The sequence below is a fragment of the Canis lupus genome, chromosome 21 (genome assembly GCF_011100685.1).
Source record: "Canis lupus familiaris isolate Mischka breed German Shepherd chromosome 21, alternate assembly UU_Cfam_GSD_1.0, whole genome shotgun sequence".
Taxonomy (NCBI): domain Eukaryota; kingdom Metazoa; phylum Chordata; class Mammalia; order Carnivora; family Canidae; genus Canis; species Canis lupus.
Genome location: NC_049242.1, coordinates 15,832,977 through 15,857,801, shown reverse-complemented (window position 1 = coordinate 15,857,801; position 24,825 = coordinate 15,832,977). Strand labels below are relative to the sequence as shown.

At 36.2% G+C, this 24,825-nt stretch overlaps 1 protein-coding gene across 33 annotated transcripts in view; it reads right to left on the bottom strand.

The window, feature by feature from the left end:
- DLG2 (discs large MAGUK scaffold protein 2) overlaps positions 1-24,825 on the bottom strand; it is a 1,987,603-nt gene that overhangs the window by 20,932 nt on the left and 1,941,846 nt on the right. For 21 of the 33 annotated variants that reach the window (XM_038568427.1, XM_038568428.1, XM_038568429.1 and 18 more), the window contains one exon: positions 9,182-9,281. In XM_038568427.1, the coding sequence (XP_038424355.1) occupies positions 9,182-9,281 (100 nt within the window). Of the gene's footprint in view, positions 1-5,076; positions 5,119-8,299; positions 8,346-9,181; positions 9,282-24,825 lie in introns of all 33 variants that reach the window. The other 12 variants (XM_038568430.1, XM_038568425.1, XM_038568426.1 and 9 more) reach the window with 3 other exon arrangements.

Sequence of the window (24,825 nt, the reverse complement as noted above, 5' to 3'; positions counted from 1 at the left end):
ATTTTTACTTTCATGTTCAGAAATGAAAAGCCCTATGGGTAATGTGAAGGAGACTAAGAGGAGGAGGAAAAAAAGTTACAGCAATGAAGGAAAGAGAATTCATGCCTGTATGGCCATAAAGTGCTTTCACATCCATTGCTTTCTATTTTTCAGTCATTTCTGTTGAGGTAGGCGCTCTGATGATCCCCACTTTACAGATGAAGAAGTTGAGGCTCAGAGATGTCAATGGAGCTTGTTTACTCAGTTAGGAAGTAGTGGAGTCAAGATTTAAAACCATATCTTTTTTTTGACTCCTCATTGAGTATATGACAAGAGATGGAGACTTTTCTGATGGGGCTGGGATATAGGGGCAGACCTTACAAATGAACAAAGCATGGGTGGCAGAGATAGGAGCTGAACCCAGGGCAGAGTCACTGGGAGGCCAGAAGGTGTTCCATCTGTAAACACCAACTGTTTTTTTTTAAATTTTTAATGCTGCTGTGTCATCTCCATACCATAGTCATCCTTAGTAGTTTTTCTATTTTTTGATCAGGAGGTGTTGGCACTTAGAAATAACAGCTGACAAAAAGGTACAAACTATTACTTGGTCTTGTTTTGGCAAATGCATGGCTGGAAGTGGGAGAGCGGCACAGTGCTGGGTGCAGACAGCTGCAGCTGTGGGAGAGTAGAGGCCTCTGTTAACAGTCTCTATGAGACTCTAAACTGGAAGCAAGTCACAGTAAAAGGGACTCAGAGGGAGACCCTCTTATGTTCTCATGGTAGAGAACAGCAACTTGGTGTTCTTTAGGAATTTTTGGAAACTAGAAAAGAGGGGGGGATGGGAAGCCCAGTGGTAGTATATTTAATGTTCTAAGTTTAGTGTTCAGTGCCTGCATTTGATGATTTTTAAGAATAAATTATGTTTTTAGAAGCACAGAATGTTAGCTCTAAGAAAGGGCTTAGAGCTCATTGGGTTCATAAATGGCAAATATGTAGCATATGGGGTCACTCCCCCATTCCATGCCTTTGGAAGGCACTACAGATTGATCATTGCCCACATTACTGCTGGGCCTTAGCCTGGCCTTAATGCTTCTCAATACAATTCTTCTGGCAGCTATTACCCGTTGGTCAGAGTTGGGATCTTGGTTAAAATCTGCTTGCTGTCTGTGTTCTAACTCAAGCTACTCAATTTACATAGGAGAGGAGGAAGGTTCAAAGATGGTGAGTGATTTCTTCAAGGTCACATAGTGAACTTGTGTTTCAGTGTCTCGATGGATGTTCAGAAGATTCAGTTTAATGTTCACAGAACTCCTAAAACTGGGCTTAGTGCACAGTTAATGCTATATAGATGTTTCTGCTTGTATTAATTTGACAGGTGGTATGGAATAGCTGAAATGTACTGGATAAAACACAAGGAAGCTGAGATTTCACACTGTATGGAAGGGTGACAATGTATGGAATTCAGAAGCAAAATATCTCAATTGGTCTTACAGAGTGCCACCATATTATGCAGTTTCTTGGAGCTTTAGCATCCTCATCTGTAAAATGGAGTGTTAACGTGAGACATATCTCACAGTCTTGTTGCAGAAATCAAATAAGAAAAAGATAATGAAAAATTGCTTTATAAAAGCTAAAGAACTAGAGGAAATACAAGTGCAATACTTGAAGACCGCAGAGAAAGGAGAAGAATATGGGCATTATTTTGATAAATTCCAGTGGAAAAATTTTGGGTCTCCTCATATCAGCACTCCATTCTTCAATGTCCATGTTTTGAAACTCTCACTTAACTGATGAACCCCAATAGGTTAGAAAGATAATCATCAGTTCTCCTGTACCCATCATGATATAAAGAACTTTGTGAGCTTTGAGGAAGGCAGGACTCAGCTGTAGAGATTTGCTATTTCCACCATGACTACCTGTTTTTTACTGTGTCCTAATGCAAGGACGTCTGAAAGCTGAGATACAAAAACAACCACAAATACAAGCCTATACTGTACTACTTTGTTGACAGAGATAAATCTGGAATTAGTCCCTAATGAAGATCGTTTTTGAGGGGGTATTTTGCATAATTATACAATGTGCACTGTAATTAACTGCATTTTTAGGTAGTGCTCAATATAGTTGGACTTTGAAAAATTCTATTTTAGAATGCTTGAGATGGTGCGGGAAAGGTCTGGGCTGTTTATTAGAAACTGAGGTCTGTGAAAGTATGTGTGTGTGGAGTGTGTGTGTGTGTGTGTGTGTGTGTGTGTGTATCTCAGGAAATGTATGAGGTTTTCAGTTAAGGCTGTCACAACATGTAATTCTAGGATGTAGTGTGAATTGTGTCTCTGGAGCTTTCAGACATGGGGATCTGGGACTTAGTTTCTAACCAATGACCATTTATTTAAGCATGTGTCCCAGAGTGGACATGGAATCGTTCTAAGAGTAAAAAATAACACTTAGACGTTAGTAGAAAAAGGGTCTTTTTAGCACTTATTTATACACAAAACATAAAAGTCATAATTACAGCAAAACCCAGGAATTCAATAGAAAAATGCAGCCTGTGTTGATTTCAAAATGGCAATTTTCTGGAAAGCAGGTGTGTTTCAAGTCTCTGTGTCTTTTTTTCATGCCTTTGCTGTGCTTGGAAAGTTTCTTCCTTAACTTATCTAGCTGGCATGCACCTTATCTTTCCAAAGCTCAGCTCAAAGGCCACCTCCTCTTTGACGTCATCTCTGAAGCCTCTACTACTTGAATCAGGCTTTTACCTTAGAAACTGCTGCACGTTTTGCATTTTTGCTGTTGTTGTTTATTGCTATCTCTCCCCACTATGTGTGTGCTGAGTTCTAGAGTTGGTTGAGATTCCTACTGGGTCTCATGGTGCCTTTGAAAGGAGCATGATATATGGTACATGTTGAATAAATAAATAAACAAACATTCTTCTATAATTCCTTGTATTTCCATCCTGGAGAAAGAAATATTATTCTTTCAACTAAGCTATGAGAAAGGCTGTTTTTACTTTCATTCATTTGTAAAGAAAGCAATCTGAGTGGCTGATCAGTAACCTCAGATGAGACCCAAACCAATAGAGGTTAGTAAACTCCACACACATTTGCTCTCATAATATCTTAGAGTCCAGTTCCAGTTCTTCTCTCTTCTCATAGATAATTCAAGCTGCTTGCAAGTGTTTCTTTTATTCACTGAGTACATATTCTGAGTATTTATGTGCACTGAGCACATATTCTGAGTATTTATGTGCACCTACTATTTGATCATGAAGAGTTACTGATGTCATCTTAGAGCTTCACTACCAAAAACCCTTTTAGGCAGCTGAAAGCCTTGGCCTAGGTTTTCTAACTTAATGATTCTGGGAAGAACATTCTTACCCCTGAAAGAGAAAAGAGGGGCTCTAAAAATGAGTTCTTCTATATACTTTCCATAGAAAGAATTGAAAGAACAAGGTATGATGTTTCCCCTTTCTATTCCTGTGTCTGCAGGATGGAAGCACAACAAGTAAGCCTGAATATCAAACAAACCAGGCCCATTGGTCCTATGAAACCCAAAAAACAAGTTCTGCTTTTCCTTATACTAAGTTGAGGGTACCTCATGTGTTAGGAAGGCAATCTTTGGTTACTTCTTCTTGGCCAGGTTTCTTTTTGTTTTAAACTTAAATGGAGGGAAGGGGGAGGCAAGTGTTTCGCTAAGTTGAGATAATCATAAAATTTTAAGAGTGAGAAGAATGCAAAAATGTGAAGGATTACATTGAGAACAAGAACTCTTTGATCCTTTCACCAGTAAGATTTGTCATTCTGTTGAGGAAGAAAATTTAGGTAGTTCTCATATTATTTGATTGATCAAGGGTATCTCATCACATTTTTTTTTCATTTTATTCTGCATTATGTTTCATCTTCCTCGTCTGGCCCCTACCTCTTTCTGTCACCTTTCTTCTTTTTCATTTTTTTCTATTTGCTACCAATCTGATTCTATAAAGCCTATCTCAAAGTCCACATTGAATTTGTCATATTCCAAGACTACTAGTTGGCACTCCACCACAAAAAAGGCATGGTTTCATATAGCACCATGCTGTAATAGAAGAACAAAACAAATTCTTTTTAGTTTTTAATGAATATGCTATTCAAGGGGGGAAAATAACCCAACCAATTTCTGTCATGGTGGCTGTGGGTCATTTGTATTGGGCCTGCACTTTTCTAATCACCTCAGTAATTGCTTTTTGAGTAACCCATTTCACTAAGGAGGACAAATAATTATTACGGAAGTTGTAAGGATCCCCGTAGTAATAAGTACCTAGGGTAGTCACCAAAGACCAGTAAGTAGGTGGTCTACACAAGAATGTATTAAAGGGATGTACTTGGTGTTTGGTGAATATTTTTATACACTAAGCAAATGGCTTGAGGTGACCAAACAAAGATAAGGACCAGAAATAATTTTTAGTTACCTACCTTTTCAGAAAGTTAAGCTTTCTGATCCAAGATTTGTTCACTTTAAAACAAAAGTGAGTTCCTTCAACATTAGAGGATGAAACTTTATCATCACTTCCCAACCATCAGAAATATAAAGTCAGATGTATCATAGTATCTACCTTAGAATACTAATCAAGGAGAGAAGAGATATAAAAGTTCACACTCCATTTAAAAGGAACACTGTAATTTCACAAGATTTGTTTTGGAAAAGGGAAGCCAGCCACAGAAAGAAAAAGGCAAAATGAGAAGGAAAATAAAACCATGATGACTTTTCAACCCTCTGGAAGGGGGTTTTAATTATTTCGGGGAGCAGGATGTCAAAGTCCATGAGGTGGAACTTTTCCTCCACCTTCTCTGGGAGAACTGCATCCTCGGACCATGGCCAATTGAGGTTGAGATGGCTTATTAGCAAGCCTGCCACTGCTTGCACACGTCACAAAAGGGTCCACAGAGGGCCCAAGTGTCTTTTGTATCTTTCCACATCAACCAACGGTTTCATTTCAAGCCATTTGCTTTGGATGAGGATGATCAAGGGCAGCAATTGAAACAGAACAAGAGCGAAAATCTGAAATGACCACCACAGGCAATGGAGCAATTGCAAAGGAAAGAATCACAAACCCAAGCAGTAACTTACGGTAGCTACTTTCGCTATCGCTGGCATTAGAAGAAACATGTTCTGCAAGAACAGCACAGCAAATTAAAGAAATACCAAGCATTGGAGAGCAGCCAGAAGGCGAAGGAATACACTCATGCAAGCCTACTACGAGTGGAAGCGAGAGGCACGGGGAAGGCTGCGGAAGAGGTGGTGTTAAGAAGACTCAGAGAAGATACAAAAGATGAAAACTTTATCTCCATTTGACAAGAAGCCACTACATGACTGCCAGGTCTTCTGTTTAGCAAACAGGAAAGTAGCTTTCATCACAAAAAATAGAGAAGGTCAACTTGAGCACTTTTCTCTTTATGTCTGCTTTGCCCTATCCACACGGGCCCTGATTTTCCAGATTCATGTGACAGAGGTCAACGTATCTCAGCTGGATGTTTCCTGACTCTAAGATCAGAAGCTCCTGGAGTGGAGGCACTGTTTGCTTACAAATTTTTTGTTTCTTGATTTTAGCCTCTTTCTAGGTATTTTGCGGAAATACTTTATTTCAGATTGCCAGTTGGTCCCTGGGACCCCTTGAAATTTATTTCTATGTAAATTCTCAAACTAATTCTCAGGGTGAAAAGGGACTATTAAAGATTTTTCCTACTTCAGGGAGTGAGGAGAAAAATCTTGGAGGAAGAAATGAGTCACTGAAAAATGGTTTAGGAATCAGTTCAATGTTTTCTTGATTTTATTTTAAGATCCTTGCTTGGAGAGCTATTAGGTTCTGGAGGGATGAAACAGGGAGGGGCTAGATGGTCTGATACCAAGCACAGGTCCTGGCATGAAGCATATTTTTAATTCATGTTGAGTAACTTGCTTTTACAGTGATATTTCAATTTTTTTTCATAAAACACAGTTTAGCCAACATAACAGGGCTATATATGCCAGAATTAGAGTTTTTACTTCCAGAAATCATTTCTCTTGTACTCTGTACTAAGTTATAGAAGATAAATTCATCAACTTATCAAGTTCTTTGTATATCAGGTTAATTAAATGAAGAATATATGACTATTTTGAAGCTTGTTATTGAAACTCATTAGCAACAACTTCAGGCTTTTAAAAAGTGGCAACTGTTGTACATTTTTAGAAAAAGGTTAAGAATATAGAACATTATTCTCTCCCTAATAGTAAAAACGTGCTTTAAAATGTATTTGATATTATAGATTCTCACCAGTTGGATGGATTAATCTTTTTATTTAGCTTCATTGAGGTGTAATCAACAAATTATAATACTTTTAAAGTGAACAATGTGATGAGGGATACATGTAGATATTGTGGAAGGATTCTCACAATTGACGTGATGCATCCTGGAAGGATTAGTTTTAGAGAATGAAATGGAAGAAAAGCAAAACATGGGTTAAAATCACATGAATTATTGCTCTTTGTGTTGGTGTATGACCAGGACTACGTTGCTAATTTAGGCACAAATTTTACAAATGCAAAGGGGCATGAGGGAAAGAAGTGTGAATGGCTGGGTGCAAGTTTGTTTTCTGTTATTGAAAAAAGGCCAAGGTACACACCCAACAATGGTGTATCTTCATATACACAATTATCTTAAGTACCTTGAGTCAGGGATGACAGGGTTTTTGTTTTGTTTTGATTTACTTTAAAAATAACTGAGAATGAAGCTGAGCTATCTATGCAGTGTTTTATCGAGTATGAAGTATCAAGAGTTTGTATAACAGAATTTTTCCATTTTGTAGGTAAAGAGAAATTGAAAATATGTTCTAGCTAAAGTCCAAATTATGGCTAGCAGTAGCATTAATTGGCAAATAACTTTACCTAGTGAAATCTGTTCAATTTTTAAAAAGTAAACAAACATTTGCACATCCTGGATTTAAAAGGTCATCATGCATATTTTTGACATTCTAATAGCAACTACTTTTCAGTGATGTTCATTTATTAGCAATATATTAAAATGCTTCTCCTCCGCACCCTGCCCCCTTTGAAAATCTAGAAAATGGTGGTACTTGATACTATCCAGATAATGTTGAAATCCATATTTGAACTTCAGCCACTAATTCAAGAAAAATTTCATGACATATTCCATATAGAGACTCAAAGATAAAGTTTTCATCTTTAAAAAAGATCAGTAGTTACTCTTGATCAGATTTTGTTCTCTATATCTGTATATAAAAAAAGGTCCAAATTAACAATCTGAAGGATGAAGCATATCATTACAGTGTTAAGAAACAGCTCTTGAAAACAAAGTCCAGCTCAATGCTATTTTGTTTTATACAAATGAAATGAATAGCTTCTAAAAATACTGCCCGTAGCTGTTAAATAAAAACAAAACAAAATAAACAAAAAAAAATGAGCATGTGATACGTTGCAAAAGACACAAAACTGTTCTTATTTCATTGGTGCCTACACAATGGAGTTAGTAATAAGGAAAGAAAAATCATACCATATTAACACAGTATTATTAATTTTTATAGCTCAGTGCAATGAGACACAGACTAAAGGCATTAATAAGTAGAAAATTTAAAGGTTTAATAAACTTTATTTTGTAGTCTATACTATAAAATGAAGACCTGATTATGTAATACAGCTAATAAGTGACTGATAGAAAAACATATTAATACATATCTAAAACTCTATCATACAAACGTTTCAAGCAGGATCACTGCAAGTCAGAAAGAAAAATCAATCATAGTTAATAACAAAGAATTATCCATGGAAGATCAAATAGCTTAATGTTTATTTTTTGAGAAAGCATGTTCCCTTTGACAATAAAATAGCTCCTTTACTAATAGCAAAGTACAACCCCATTATGGAAGTTGGCAAGGTCATTAAATATTTCTGGCTAAAAAGGCAGAAGAAAGCTACATAAAGTACATTTCTGCTTTCTTGTTCTAGAACATTTAGCTCACCCTTTCTTTGAACATGGCTCTTGCTCTCTGGTGTTAGGCGGCAGAGCAAGGGATGCCATGGTTGGCATCATGACCATGTTGGCCACATAACATGGTCAGAAAGGGAAGGTGTGAACTGCAACAGTAGTTACAGTGCCTGACACATTTTGCTTTTAAATGCTGACATGCAGAACAAAACGGTTGAAATTACTCTGTAGGAGCATTCACAGCTAGGTAACATAAAACTCGTATCTTGTGCATGCTAGGAGTGAAAGGCCCTCAAGAAAAGGAACAAAAGCCAAACTCAAAAGGAAAGGAAAAGAAAAGAAAAGTTACAGTGACCATTCCTGGGAACTTACTCAGAGTCTTTGTTCCATAACCGTCGTCACCTAATCCGGGGATGTCCTGCATAGAAGTCCCCAGAGAGAGCAATGAGAGAGGAAGAACAGCCACGGAAGAGGAAGGAAGAAGTCAGTGGAGTTGAAATGGATACTACCATGACAGACCGTGTTGCCTAAGCAATCTGGATCCCACTCTTTCTTTTTTTGAAACAGCTGTCACCCCAAACTCCCTGGGCTGAGACTTAAAGATTTGTAAAGCAACTCAAAAGATTAGAAGTTAAAAAAATTCAGAAGACTGTTACAAAAAAGAAGAAGATTCACCAAATGCCATTTTTGCTCGCTGTTAACGTTGCCACAGAAATGTACCACTTAGAGTGATACTCCACATCCAAGTTTCAAGACAAACTCTTAGATTTAGTATCCACCAATACAAGCTCACTGCTCAGTTAAGTATTTAACATTTGCTGGGAGAAGTGTAAACTCAGGGCTAGTAATCAATATAGAGTATGAATTATTCGCTCCCAGTGAGCTAGAACTCAAAACACACAGGTGGCAATGGAACCAATATTTCTGTTCAGCAAATAATCTGTCTCAAGCCCTCTAGAGCTGTGTGATAGGAAAGACAAACTGAACCCAGCCCTGGTCTCAGAAAAATGCTGGTTGGAAGCAAAGTCCCAGCTTCCCGAAGTCCCTCTACAATGCATTCTGTCAAGAACCACACCAAGGGAAGGATCCAGACTGCAGCCAAACACTGGTCACAGTAGTAAGCCCTGACCTGCCTGCCTACCATGTTTGTTTGCCTAGGCGTGTGGCGTGGGAGAGCCTACATCATGGGTGTTGCCCGTGAAGAATTTTTTTCTCTTGTGTTGCATGTGACATTCTCTTCGAGAATCTACTTACGTTCAGGATCACTGGTTTCCTGCTCACTCTGCTCCTTGTTCTTGTAGAATGGGAATTTTCGTGAAAAGATGAAGCTCTTTTTACGCTTGTCATTGAATGACTGTGAAGGAGAAAAGGCATGGGGCAAAAACAGGGGACGTCTAATTGTTGTCACACTCATGCTGACAAAACAACTAGTTTGTAAAAGCAGAGAGAGCTGTAGTGACGCAAGTAGATAGTCTAAAGAGGTGCCAGAGGGTTCCTAAAGGCAGATTTTATCTACAAGGAATGTAAATTCTTAATGATGACACTTTGGGAAAAAATGTCTCCTAGTGAAAAGACTAGTTGCAGGCAAATGATGATGAAGGAAAAGTCTTAAATTGTAAGCAGACGACCCAGAGCTCTGTCCTGGCTCTACAGCTTGTTAGTCCATCACCTAAATCTAAACTAAATCTCTCTGAACCTCAGTATCTTCTTCATCTGCATAATGGAGGATAATAATAGCGCTTAGGATGTGAAACTCAAGTAAGGCAGGGTAAACATAAAGTGCTATACAAACATCATCTTTTTTTTTTTTTTTAACATCATCTTTTTTATCTTCATTATCATCAGGTAGAAAAAACTTTCTTAGAGATACTAGGCACATTAGTACCTGGATGTCATTTTTAGTAAGTTGAATGTGAGTTACTTCAGCCTGGATTTAATTTAAAACACACAAAGGAGTGTGTAGATGTATGGTATAGGATATTTATAGTATCACACATAGATCCACGATCATTATTCATTCAAAAGAGATTTTAAAGACACATGAGCTTCACACCCTCATCTTGGAAACAGGAGGCCAACGGCACAGAGAGGTTGAGTCCCTTGCTAATATCACAGAGCTAGTTGGTGACAGCTAGGATACTGTCAACCAAAATCTGATCTTGAAAGATTCTAACTTGATATTCACTTGAGCAAGGGAGAAATAATGGTTACTCATCTATATTCTGACATGATAAAAAATACTGTAAGAAGGAGTGTCCTTAAAAATGTAAACCACTTCATTAGGTTAAATGAGGCTGAATTAAAAGTAAGACAGGTATACATAATCTAATACATATATTCGAACTCATTCATTTGCTTGCTGAGAAGACTCCTTAAGAAAATTTCATTTATTCCCACTGTTGCTATTATGTAAATGCTTTGTGGGGTTTCTTCTTCGGGAAATGTGTTCACAGTCATTTTAGAAGCTATGCAAGTCTTAGTAAATTCATATTCACATATCATTTAAAAAATGTTTCACCAGCTTGATTACCATACTTATTTGACTGGGTCTGAGAGTTACTCTCCAAAGAGCAAGATTCGTTACCACATAGGCATTAAAATGAATGTGCCAAAGACTCTGATGGAAATTTGACAGGGGTATCCTAAAATAGTTTTAGCAATGGCAGCTGGTAAGAATAAATATAGGGCCAGCAGGGTGACTATTTGGAAGGAAAAGGTCTTGTTTGGATGTATATATTTTATCCATTGGTGGGAATCAGTTGCATGCCCTTATGGGTGTGAAGCTTGACTAAACAGTGGAAATAACTTATTTTCTTTGTATAATCATGTGCTCCTATATCAAATATCCATTTTGGTCATCATGTTTATTTAAGAAAAATTAAATTGCTAAAATGTCAGTGCTGTCATTCAGTAATTTATTACTTTGTTTGGTGCTGGGAATCTCACCAAAATCAGTGGAGCTTGATTTTTATGTTCCATTAAGAAGATTCTGGGAAAAAAACAGTAAGTCAAATCTTGAATAATTTTTGAAATTAAGGAATATATTTTATGCTTAACATACCAAGTATTAGATATACGTTCTCAGGGTAAAAAGAAATATTACTTCAGAATTTATTACTCCACTGACAGCACTTTATTATGTTCAATATAGTTCTGTCACACTTGCCATTAAAGATTTGTGTCCAGGGACAAGGCTGGGAACTCCCCCCAAATTTTCCCAGCTAAAAAATGGTAAATCCTTAAAGGAACATTAAATATTCTTGCATCACTCCAGTTTCATGCCACTTTTACATTTCAAGCATTTTAAACTTCAGTAACTGAAAATAAAAGAAAAAAATTATGTAAGAATTAATGACATGTGATATTGCAAGATATGTTAGACATTTAACTTCAACATCATGGATGACTTGTCATGCAAAAAAAAATTACAAATTTTCATGCAAATATGAAACAATGCCCAAAGGAATAAAGCCTGGGGTTGAAATGTAGACACAGATGGACAGCATGGAGGTGTTTTAGGGTCAAAATGGGGCCACATGCAAACCACATCATTTAACTTGTCTCATGGGATCAAAGGAAAATGAAAATGTGTTGTCTGTGATTAATTCTTTTTTCTTTTCAAAGCAAGGACTGTATAATGTGTTAACATTTCCCAATTATGAAAATGTTGTGTATCATGAGTCATCTGATTGGGATCTAATAATATTTAGCACCACATTTTTAAGAGAACAGAAAATACATAATTGCTCAAAAATAAAATTATCCAATGTATTAGTCTTATTGTCCAAGGTCATTTTGTATTGGAATTAGAGTAGGTAATAGAATTATCAGTTGTTAAATGGCCTTACATTTATGGACACAAAACCAAATCACAACTTCTGTTCACACTCACAGACTTAAAAGTCACATGTTTAGGATCTTAGCTAAACATTTCAAATGTAAGAGGTTATACGTGGCTTATAATGTTCTAACACTAGTCTTTATTTTTTATTAGACATGTATAATACCATTATATAAGCTTTTTGTCACTGGTAATTTTCTTTTAAATTTGAAAAAAGGAAAATCTGTTACATGAGTGTTAGGTGAGAATAATAAATTAGCACTTTTACTATTTATAGAGCACATAACTCTAAAGCAACTGAAGGCTGGTTTACAGCTCTGTTAAACATACTTGATCAGTGCTATTTTTTCTCTACACTGCTATATCTTAGATCTCGATCTAATCCTTTCATGGCAGGAAACTTCCTTGAATCAAGACTTTGAAAATACCAATCACATGTGGTAAGTGGCAAGTTGGCATAACTAAGAATTCCATTTTAGAATTTGGCCTGAATCACTGAGTTCTTATGAACAAAAGTGATACAACGACTACCATTTATTGAGTACTTATTATGTGCAAGGCTTGGTTCTAAAAGCTCTACCTTTGCTAATCTCCACACTAACTTCAAGAGGTTGGCATCATCATTTTCCTCATGTTACAGATGAGGAAACTGAAGTTTACAAATATTCTGTACTTGTCCAAAGTCACATAGTTGATGAGAGGTAAAGTCAGGATTTGAATTTGCAAATATTACTTGTTGCAGATATTGCTGCTTTTAGGAGCAAGAAAAGCTTCTGTAATCCAAGCCTGTTTCAAATATTTATTTAAAATTGTTAGCAGTTGACTTTCATGATACCATAATCTGTCATCATTCCCACAGCTTTACAGTTTGGCAGTTATTTATTGAAGCCATCAGAAGTTATGGATTCAACAATACTTTTGTAGGTTGTTAACCTTTGACACTCATTCATATTTTTGAGGGCTCTATTCTATTGTTCTTATTCTTATGATAATGTAAAAAATAAAAAGAATTTCAGTGGGGCAAGCTATTAATGGCAATTAAAAGGTGATTGTTCACACAACAGGCAAATCTATAGAGACAAAGTAGATTAGTGGTTGGTTAGGGTTGGGGATAGGGTATACAGAGAGTAGGAAGTGATAGCTGATGAGTATGGTGTTAGTTTTAGGGGAGATGAAATGTTCTAAAATTAGATTGTGGTGATGGTTGCATAACCCTATGAATATACTAAAAAACACTGAATTGTACACTTTAAGTGGGTGAATTGTAAACTATGTGAATTATATCTCAATAAAGCCATTAAAAAAAGAAACCTCTCCCCGACCCGTAAACCATAGGATGGGAGGAAACAAACACAGCATGTTTTAAATTTTTTTAGAGCGAATTTTTTTTATATTGAATAGAATGAATTGAAAACCCGTCTCCAACCCTTGTAATCAATCAGATATACACACCTTGTTTATCTGATTCTGCTGTTTCTCTATTAAATGAATACCCTTCATGTTGTGACAGACATTAGAACATCCATACCAGGAGTCAGCATATTATCACTGTCACTCAAAAATCTCTAGGTTGTTAGGCCAAGGGCATGAAACTGCCCAGCATGACCCTAAGTTGTAATGTCATTGCTGAACTGGCTTAAGATAATACGTCCTTCATGAAGAAAGAAAGGAAACAAAACAAAAACTCAAATTGCTGCTGCTTCCACTTGAATCCCATGTTCTTAAAGACACATGAATGAATCAATGTATTTTCATCTTTTTCATGCAGAAAATTTTAAAAACAGGGATATGTGTCAGTTTCTCTTTTCATATTTTTGTTCACATTTTTCAAATCTCAAATGTTTCTTAGCTCTAAAATGTTGCTTTCATGATATGAATGTTCCCTGGGAGAATTTATTTTTTATTTTATTATTATTTTTTAAATTTATTTATTCATGAGAGACACAGAGAGAGAGAGGCAGAGATACAGGCAGATAGAGGAGAAGCAGGCTCCATGCAGGGAGCCTGATGTGGGACTTGATCCCGGGACCCCAGGATCACGCCCTGGGCCAAAGGCAGACGCTCAACCGCTGAGCCACCCAGGTGTCCCCCCTGGGAGAATTTAGATTGAAATTTGTACTAAGCCTAGATAACACAATTTCTGTGACCTCTTTATCTTTTAGAAATGCTTCTTTCCTCCTAATTTATTCTTGTCTCCTCTCCTCTAAGATAACTGTATTCCCTTTGGAAGGTTGTTACTATAAATTTGGGCCATCACTTTGTTCTATACATATCTTGTTTTTATATAGAAAAGATAATTTTAAAACAAAGAGATTCAAGAAAAAGTAAGAACGAAACAAAGAGATTATTAAAGAAAAGACAAGAGTTGGCTTGAGATACATTTGTTTCCAGAAATGTGTCTATATGGATGTGTGTACACATATATGTGTCTAGAACATTGTCAATTCAAAAAGGGTTCCATTGAGCTCCAATAACTAGTAACACCACACACAAAAAAGATAATCAGATGATATATGCTTCCTGATGAGAGAACAAAATATTACTATAGAATAGTTTTGTAAATTTCTATTCTTAAAAGTAAAGAAAACAAAATCCTTCTCTCCCCAATGAATCTGAATATAATTAAGCCTTTCAACCAACTACTAGTTTATAGAAATAAAGAGACAGAGAAACATGATAAATTATACTATAAAGAAAATCTGGAGTAAAGACAAAGGACCTGGTTTCTTAAGTATAAAAAAATGAAAGGAAACCAAAAAAATGGAGGGAAAACATATAAAGCAGTAGAGACTTAGGATGGCTCAATCAATTACAGTAGATTTCACTTCTGGTGTAAATAAATTGTAAAACAAAACAAAATGATAAAATCATTTATGGTATTTATGAGTCAATTTGAGACCTGAAAAAAAAAACAGGATATTTATTAATTCAGTAATTGTTAATTTTTATGTGTGTATAATGGCATTGTGGTCATGCTATATTAAAATATTTACAGTTGAAATGATTTGACACACTGGATTTGCTTCAGAAAGTAGGAAAGGAACATAATACTATGACTACCTTCAGAATATATTCTAATGACAGAAGTATAAAGAAATCTTGATCTTCACTTAGCAGGTTTATTGTTTGTTGAATTCTGAAACCATTTGGTATGTGAGTAATGAGCAAGTGAGTAAACACATGTATGTTGCTGGGAAGTGAGGTCACTGTGAAAGAAGAGTGAGCTACAAATGTGAAATGGGGAAAAGACAGAAAGAATTTTATGATGGTGAATAGTAATTAAAGGCACCCAACATAAATTTAAGATTTTCTAAAAAACTTTATTTCTTCTCTTTGTCCACTAAAGGAGTCTAGATGTAGTGATACCCTAGGAACAAAAAGCAAACCTGGTGCTCAGATTTTGTTTTCTAAATACCATTTTCCACAAAAAAGGAACTAGTGTTTTTTTTTTTTAAGAAACAGCTCATTCCATAAGCAGGGAAAGTATAAATTGAATCTGAAATATTTTGTTGGATTGGAAAATTAAGACGGACTAGACATAAACATAAAAACAATATAAAGCTTAAAAAACCTAAAACTAATGGTGGCATGTCAAACAGACACCAAAGCCAGTTTAAAAGTGATTATACCCACCAAACTTAGATAATTTGAATGTTAAAATGAATAATGACAGTAATTGAATGTAACACACTGAATTAAAAAAGAAATTCATGAGTCCAGAGATATTACCAAAACTACTTTAATTAAGTAATCAAAAATGAGAAGGAAGAGAAAGTTTTTTTTTTTTTTTTATAGTAGAATGACAACTATAGAAGGAATGGTAAAGCCAGAAAACCATTTTTCAGCTACCATAATAATAATCAATTCAGGCAAAAATCATCAGTAGTTGCTAAGACTATTTATTGAAAATTTATTGAGGAACATGATATTTAGCTCCTTGCAGATCATTTAATTATTAAAAAGGTGAGTAAAAGAGCCTTTCTTGTAGAATTATCTGGCAGATATCACCTTAACCAAGGGATCAAACATAGCATCACTGAAAAGTGGGATAACCTGACACCATGTGCCTCCTGATAGAAAGAATTGAGAAGTATACAATATCACTGATGTAGTATTCTTGCCAAAAATACATTGGGTGAAACTAACCATGAAGAAATATTCAGAAAAATTAAAATTAAGAGCCATCCTCTTAAAATGTCAATGTTTTGAAAAACATAAAAAGGTAGATTAAAGGAGATTAAGGAAGTGTGGTCCTGGATTAAATTCTGGGTCAAACAAAAAAAATATTGTAATTTTAGAAATATACTTCATATATCTTCTACACACACACACACACACACACACGTCATACATATAAGAATGTGCAAAACAAGACTGACTGTGATTTGATTCTTGTTGAAGCTGAGTAATGGATCCAAAGGCTTATAATTATATTCTTTCCAGATATTTTATAAATTTGAAATTTTTCTTGATAACTTGTGCCACACACAAAAATTTTCTAGAGATGAATTGCAGAGCCAATTCAAAAGCTTAAACTACAAAATTTCTAGAAGAAAATAGAGAATATATTTGTAATCGGAGCTAGATGGAGATTTCTTCAATGGAACATAATAGCACAAATGATAAATAAAAAATTGGTAAATTGGATTTCATCATCAATGAAAACTTTTGCTCTTCAGAAGAAATCATTAAGAAAGTGAAAAGGCAATCCACAAACTGGGAAACAATTTTACAATACATATACCTGATAAAGGATTTTTATTTAGAATATTTAAAAATTCTTACAATTGAACAAAAAAAGAAAAGCCATCCAATAAAAAATGGGCAAAAGACTTGATTGGATACCTAACATAAGATATACAAATGGTCAAAAAACATATGAAAAACATCATTAGTCATGAGGGCAAAGCAAATTGAAGTCAAAGCAAGATACCATCTCAATACCCACTAGAGTGGATAAAATAAAAAAGACTAACCATATTAGGTGTTGGTAAGGATATGAAGGAATTAGAACTCTTACAAAAATTATTGGTGGGAATGTAAAAGGATATAGCCACTTTGAGAAATAGTTTGGCAGTCTCCTATAAAGTTAATCATATAGCAAAGTTCAGGAAGTCACCTTTAGATATTTATACAAGAGAAAAACATATGCCACAAAAAGGCATGTACTAGAATATTTATGACTTCAAACAAGAAACAACCCTAATGTCCATCAGTTTTTTGTTTTTTTGTTTTTATTTAATCTACGATAGTCACACAGAGAGAGAGAGAGAGAGGCAGAGACACAGGCAGAGGGAGAAGCAGGCTCCATGCACCGGGAGCCCGAGGTGGGATTCGATCCCGGATCTCCAGGATCGCGCCCTGGGCCAAAGGCAGGCGCCAAACCGCTGTGCCACCCAGGGATCCCCCCTGATGTCCCTCAATAGGTGAAGTCATAAGCTGTGGTATACTGATAAACACAGTATAGTGTTATGTTACTCAGCAATAAAGAGAATTGAACTACTTCACCAATAAAAGGCAACAACATGGATGCATCTCAAAAGCATTATGTTGAGTGATGGAAGGCAGACACAAAAAAATACTAATGAATGACTTCAATTATAACAAGTTCTAGAACAGGAAAAACTAAGCCATGGTGGTAGAAATCAAATCAGCAGTTGAGGAAGTAATAAACTATGTCTTATCCATCTTTATCGTGGTTAGAACATGACCCTCCCCCAAAATATACTTTTACCTTAGGCCACCCTCTTAAATATATATAGATCATCTACATTTATGTAGATGTAGACTCAGGTGGTGGTTATAAGAATGCTTTCCTCTTTGCCCATCACATGAATCACTGGATACATTTTCAAGGTTATGCTCAGATGTCCTACCAAGGCTGTCACAGTGAATGCCACTCATTTTTACACATTTCTTTCCTACTACATTATGATCTCAGAGCTGGAACTATATCATTTTCATTTCTGTATCTCAGGATCTAGAGCAAGATAGGTACTCAATAAATATTCATCAGGTGAATGCGTGAACCAAAGTTTTGAGTTGAGTGATGATTCTCATTGGTAATAGGGGGAGAAACTTCTGGCAAAAAAAGGAGGAGTAGGAGCAAGAGAATAACAAACATCTGGAGAAAAGAGGGAGAAGTAACAGAGGAGTAAGATCATAGCCAAATGAGTGATATTTGAATTTATTGCTTTTCTCTGCAATTATTATCTCTTAGAATTTGTTTTCTCATGAATATTTTTTAATATTTTATTTATTTATTTATGAGAGACACACAGAGAGAGGCAGAGACGCAGGCAGAGGAAGAAGCAGGCTCCTCGTGGGGAGCCAGATGTGGGACTAGATCCCAGAACCCCAGGATCATGCCCTGAGTTGAAGGCAGATGCTCAACCACTGAGTCACCCAGGCGTCCCTTGCTCATGAATTTTATCTCATAATTCTATGCTCTATAATCTGATTTACTTTTAGTTGCTATTTATTACTAGTAATAAAAATGTGGTGGCTCAGCTATTTGCTTGTATGCATTTTTGCATAGTATCACATTTTTAGCTCTATGGTCCACAATTGAATAAATAGAAAGTTTAAAGGATTTTAGTAGTATTAATACCTTCAATAAAATTATCATTTAATTTTCATTTTCTTTTTCCCCTAATCAAATTTTATTCATTTTCCTAACTAATAGGCTAGTTTGTTAAAAATACTTTTCTATTAACAAATCATTTCTCTTCCAGGGAGACATATTATATGGTCTACAGAATTTTAAATTGATTTTTTTTTTTTTTTTTTTTACTATTGTAACATATAGTAAAGTCTTATGGGAAAATATTTTGAAATTTATTTTTTTTCTTCTTTTTTTAGAATATTTTGAAATTTAGATGCATGATCTTAGAAATGATATTTAATCTCAGCCTCAGTTGTGAGTATTTAAATGTGATAATGTGATAAGCTCTTATTATAGTGCCTGACACTTAGTAAAGCTCACTAAATGGGGCCAATTATTTTAATGAGAACAGAAGCACCTTCCCATATCATTAGGGAGTCTTTGGAAGCATCAGCTTTAAGAGTGCAAAACAATGGGAAGAAATCAGAAATTAATAACAAAAAGAAATTTAGGAAATTCCCAAACATGTGAAGATAACAAAACAAAACAAAACAAAACAAACAAAAAACGAACAACACTCTCCTAAATAGCCAACGGGTCAAAAAAAATCACAAGAGAACTAGAAACTACTGTTAAATGAATGAAAATAAAGACATTATTAGATAAAGCAGTACTTAGAGGGAAATTTATAGCTATAAAATGCTATACATTTTACATTAATAAAGATCTGAAATCAAATATCTCATCTTCCACCTTTGGACACTGGAAAAAAAATGATCAAACTAAACCTAAAACAATAAGAAAAAGGCAATAATAAAATTAGAGCAGAACTTAGTAAACTAAGGAATAGAAAAATAAACAAAAATCAATCAAACCAAGTTAGTTCTTTGAAAATATTACAAAATTGATAAATCATTAGATTGGCTAAGAAAAAAAAAAAAGAATCATTATAGAAATCAGGAATGAAAGGGACATTATTACTGACCTTACAGAAATAAAAACATTTTTAAGGCGTACTATGAACAGTTGTATACCAATAAGTTAGATAACTTAGATGAAATGGACAAATTTCCAGAAAGACACAAACTACCAAAACTGACTCAAGAAGAAAAAGAACTCTGAATACATTTATAACAAATAGATTGAATCAACAATTAAAAAAATTATCTATAAAGAAAAGCCCATGGCGATGGCTTCTCTGCTGAATTTTAGTAAACATTTAAAAAAGAATAAATGCCAATTCTTCACAAACTCTTCCAAAAGATGGAATTTATTCTGTGAGGCCACCTTTACTTTGATACCAAAATTAGAAAAAACATCAAAAGAAATGGAGACTACAAATGCTGTGCTTGGCTAGCTCAGTTGGTAGAGCATGTGACTCTTGATCTCAAGGTCTTGAGTTCAAGCCCCACATCATGTGTGGAGTCTACTTAGAAAAAAATGAAACAAAACAAAAACCCAGAAGAAATGAAGACTAAACCAATATATCTTATAAACACAATGACAATTTAATATTTTATCAAGTAGGTTATTATAGTTGGCTTACACATTCCTACCTTGTCAGGCATTTCTATCATTTTTCATTTTTAAGTACCTAATGATGCAATGACTTTAATATATTTTGTTCCAAATTATTTCCTTGGGATAGATTTCTAGAAGTCGAATTATTGAGTTAAAAATTGTGGAGAGTTAAAAATTTTGACATATTGCCAAATTGTTTTCAACATGATCTGTACTGATTGAGTGACATTTTCACCAGCAACGATTTATTCTTAATTTATAATCCGTCCCAATGATGTCTCCTATCTGCTTTTCCCCCGCAACGCCCCCTACACTCTCCATTACCCCATTACAATGTAAGCCTTCCATGAAAAAGCTACATTATAAATCCATTAGCTAGAAACACAATTTATTTAATCGAATTAAAAGAGAACACAGATACATCCTACAACTGAGAAATTAAGTTTTAGTTTTTCTCTGTCAAATTCTCTGCTTGAAGACTAGCTTTTCCAAGAAAAGTTATTTGTCATAAAAGTATACGCTTCTATTTCTTTTACATTAAAATCTAGAGCTATGAGACAACAATAAATTATGAAAATACTATATTTACACTTCGGAGCATCATAACCAGAGACATTGTAAAATAATTGGCCAAAGTATTCTTCCTGAGTAACTCATGATTATTTCAGCAGCACTGCTCTGATCCATTTAAAAAAGAGACTGTGATTTCAGCTATAATCTGTTACTATTGACAGGTGTTCTCTAAATGGCCTGGAGACCATCAAACTGGCTCCAGAATAGTGTGTGTGTGTGTGTGTGTGTGTGTGTGTGTGTGTGAATGATGTTGGGGCAGGGAGGTTATCTTTCTGGATATAGGGCTTTGGAGGAAGGGGTAGTATGGATCTATTTGCTGCTAAGATTCAAAGTATTCCAGGATTATGTGGACACGACCTCAAACGGGGAGAATGAAAGTATCAGAGAATCAAACACCAAAGATGGTGCTGTTGCACTCTGTTGTCCACTACAGCTGAGTTTATCCCACAAGCCATCCTGCCTTGCAAACCTGAAACTGTCTGGTCACTGGGTCATAGCTATAGTTGATGAAAGGATCGAAATGGTTTTCTTCAAGTTCACTGTAGCTGATGGAACCTTTTTGCTACTGTCAGCTAGTGGGCCAATCATTCATTTTTTTTTCACTTTATTAATAAATTTATTATTTTTCATTATTCACTTTCTCCATTATTTATTTATTGAATGACTACTATGTCCTTCTATGTGGCAAGCCCTCTGATGGTCCCTTAGCAATTTGGTCTGCATTGAAATAGCTCTTAATATTTTCGACTAGTGCTAGAGATAATAAAATTCAGCAAAGCATTCTGACAACGTGTCATTCTTTTTTTTTTCAATTTGTGCACCATTTTGTGTGGCAGATTCCATAGGAAATTGCAGGCTATATGATTCCAATTAATTGCTTCATAATTCTTGAATTGTCCAGCATTTCATCTTTTTTCAAAAAAAGATTTTATTTATTTGAGAGAGAAAGAGAGAGCAGGGGAAGGAGCAAAGGGAGAGGGAAAAGCAGACTCCTCACTGGAGAGGGAGCCCGATGGAATGCAGAGCTCAGTGTGGGGCTCAAAGGGGGGCTCGATCCCAGGACTCTGAGATCATAAGCTGAGCTGAAGGCAGACACTTAACCAACTGAGTCACCCAGGCACCCCCAGCCACAAAATACAATGGCTTATACAATAACCCATAGGCTCTGAAAACAGCACTAGGCAAAAAACTAAAAATCTTTATTCCCAACTTCACTCATTTTCACCAGATTCTCATCAATGGGGCACACTGGAATTATTTTTATTATTTATTTATTTACTTTTAATTTTTTGGAATTATTTTTAAATTCTCATGAATTTAATTAGGCATCCACCAGGTTAGCTTATTCTTGGACTGTTTCAGTCCTTACCCAGAATCACCTAGTTTGGGACTCAAGAGTTCTTTAATTGCCTTATTTGTTAGCCTAACTCTGCGAGGAACATGATCTTGTCTTAAAGTTTTCTTTTGCACTTCCCACAGTGCCCCAGAATGATTCATGGAGCAAAATTGATAACAGAGACTTGCTAAAAATAATAGCATTGTAAAAAATTCTATTTTTTAAAGCAACCTCTATACTGAACCAGTACGAGGCTTGAATTCATAACCCCGAGAACAAAGAGTCGCATATGCTACCGACTGAGCCAGCGAGGCACTCCATAATAGCATTTTAAAAAATTATCGTTTGTTAAATGCTAACCTACAAGGCAGGTGCTTTTAGAAGTGATTTACATGGATTCCCATTCTCAGTGCTTTCCACATATCATCAGCACACATCAAACTGTGTCCACACTTTAAACATAAGGAAATTGAAGTATAGAGAGGTTGATCACTTGCTCCAGGATTTATACAGCTATGATTCATGGGCCAAGTTTCATTCCCAAGCAGTTAGCTTCAGAGTTGAGCCCTTAGTCACAATGCAGTACTGCCTTTCTTGTGACTGCAAAGATTCCAAGTATTCATTCCACTCTGCTTTCAGCATACAGCCACGGTAATCATTGCTAAGAACTTCTGCAGGCAAATTACTTTCTGTGGAATTTTATACTTTCTTTCTGAAACATAATCTCTGTTGCTTTATTCTTCTCCAATGGTTCAAGCAATGGGATTTCCATGACGACTCCAGTAGGGGCTCTGATAACAGTGAATGCTGTGCAGTAGTATGAAGTAGTATGTTCACTTGCAGGGAGTGTATCACTCCTCAGTTTCATTTTTTCATTCTCAGGAATACCAGTTCTGCAACTTCCTCAAGTGCTCCTCTTCACTTTACTGGCTGGGCCTACCCACTTACACTGAAGGTGGTATGATCCCATGAGGCCAGCAGGGAAGCTGTATGCTGATTTACCCTACTTGGCTGAGGAGAAAATCCTTTCTTAAATCCATCCATCGATTTATACCAATAGAAAATAACAAAAGGTTGGAGCACCAGTTGGACATCCCACTCTTGATTTTGGCTCAGGTCATGATGTCAGGGTTGTGGGATTGAGCCCCTCACTCAGCAGGGAATCTGCTTGAGATTTTGCTCTCTCCCTCTCCCCTCACCCCTGCTCATGCTCTTTCTCCCTCAAATAAATAAAAAAATAAAATCTTAAAAAAAAAAAATAAAGTAACAAATTTTTGTCTTTCCCTTTGTTTCCTTTTTTTAAAAAAAGATTTTATTTATGTATTCATGAGAGATACAGAGACAGAGGCAGAGGGAGAAGAAGCAGGCTCCCAGTAGGGAGCCTGCTGCGGGACTTGACCCAAGGACCCCCAGGACCATGACCTGAGCCAAAGGCAGACAGACGCGCAACCAGTGAGCCACCTGGGTACCCTTTCCCTTTGTTTCCATTACTATCTGTCTAAGCACTTCTGATGTTACTCATTCCTCATGGACCTTCTTCCCTCAGGCTCTCCTGACTACTCCAAACCCCTCTATTCTATGGAGTTACTTCCATTTATTCATCCACCAAATATATGTTGAGCACATGTATATGCCAGGCACTGTGCTAGGAGCTGGAGCTGTCATAAACTGCAAAGGATCTCACAATTCAGTGACAGAGAGAGATTCTTAAGTTACTAGTATATTTTGACAGTGTGCGCAAGATACTAGAGAGGCATCAGGAAGGCAGAATAACTTCTGCTGCAGAGGAGAGCAAGAAGTGAAATGTGAACTGGATACTGAAGGTTAGGTCATTGCTCACTAAGTGGAATAGGGAGGAGGAGAGAGAGGTTCTTCCACCAGCCGAAGAAGCTCAGCAGAGTTCTTCTCTGTTCTCCGGTAACTCAAAGTGTATCTGTTCTCCAATTTGATAAGCACATTGATAATAATAGCAGTGGCAAATATTTGTTGAATTCTTTCTCTGAGCCGTTGTTAGCATTATTAATCATTTTGTACTAATAATGTCATTGGGTCCTCCTCATAATCCCATCACACACTCACACACACCCCTCTGTCTATATTATTTCAGGAATACAGATGAGAAAATTGAGACGTAGAGAGGTGACATCAGTTGCTGAGCTGTTGAGTGGCAGAACCAGATTCAAACTCGGCTCTCTCAGACTACAAAAACCAAATTTCACTATTATTTTGTTTTCTGTTTGTACTTTTCCAGGGCTGAGTACAGAGTAGTTGCCTAAGCAGTGTTGGTAGAGGGAAGAATTAGTCAACAGCTACGTGTCTGTGGCAGGGGAGTTGTGCTATGCTGTGTCGCAGGCAGGGAGGGACCAGTGACTTCATTCATACTTTGGTTTATTCAAATGGAGGCATGTCTTGTTACAGGGTGAAGCCAGTACCTGTATACTGTCCCAGGTATTTATTAAATGAGAAGCATGCACGGGGAAGAGGTTAAGAGCCCAGTCCTGGGGTTAGATAGGCCCAGGCACACTGCTTCTCTGCTAGTCACACTTTTTTCCCCCCTTTTTCTTCTTGAGAGTCTTCCTTACTAACAAGTTTGATTCTGTTCACCGGCTATGTGTGCTTGGGCTAGGTATTTAACCTTTCTAGGATTACTGTCCTTATCTGTACCATAAATATAATAATAATATCTACTTCATACCATCATCATTATTATTGTCATCATCATCACCACTGGTGACACATGAGGCTCCGAGAAGTAACTTGCTTTGCTTGCGGGGCTTACTGTCTATTGTTGGACAATAGGCAGATATCCATGCTCTCTGTGCTGTGGAAACTCAGAGGAAAGACTCCTGGTCTGGCCTGTCCTACCTACTTAAGCTTAGGAAACTTACGGTCACTTTCCCTTCCTGAGCATTAGCTTCCCATTCTGTCACTCAGGGAGATAAATGAATGACCACAAAGGTCCTTTATGCTGTGAAGATATTTCCTCTCCCCTTTGATCATTCTTCCCCCTCCTTCCCTCCTTT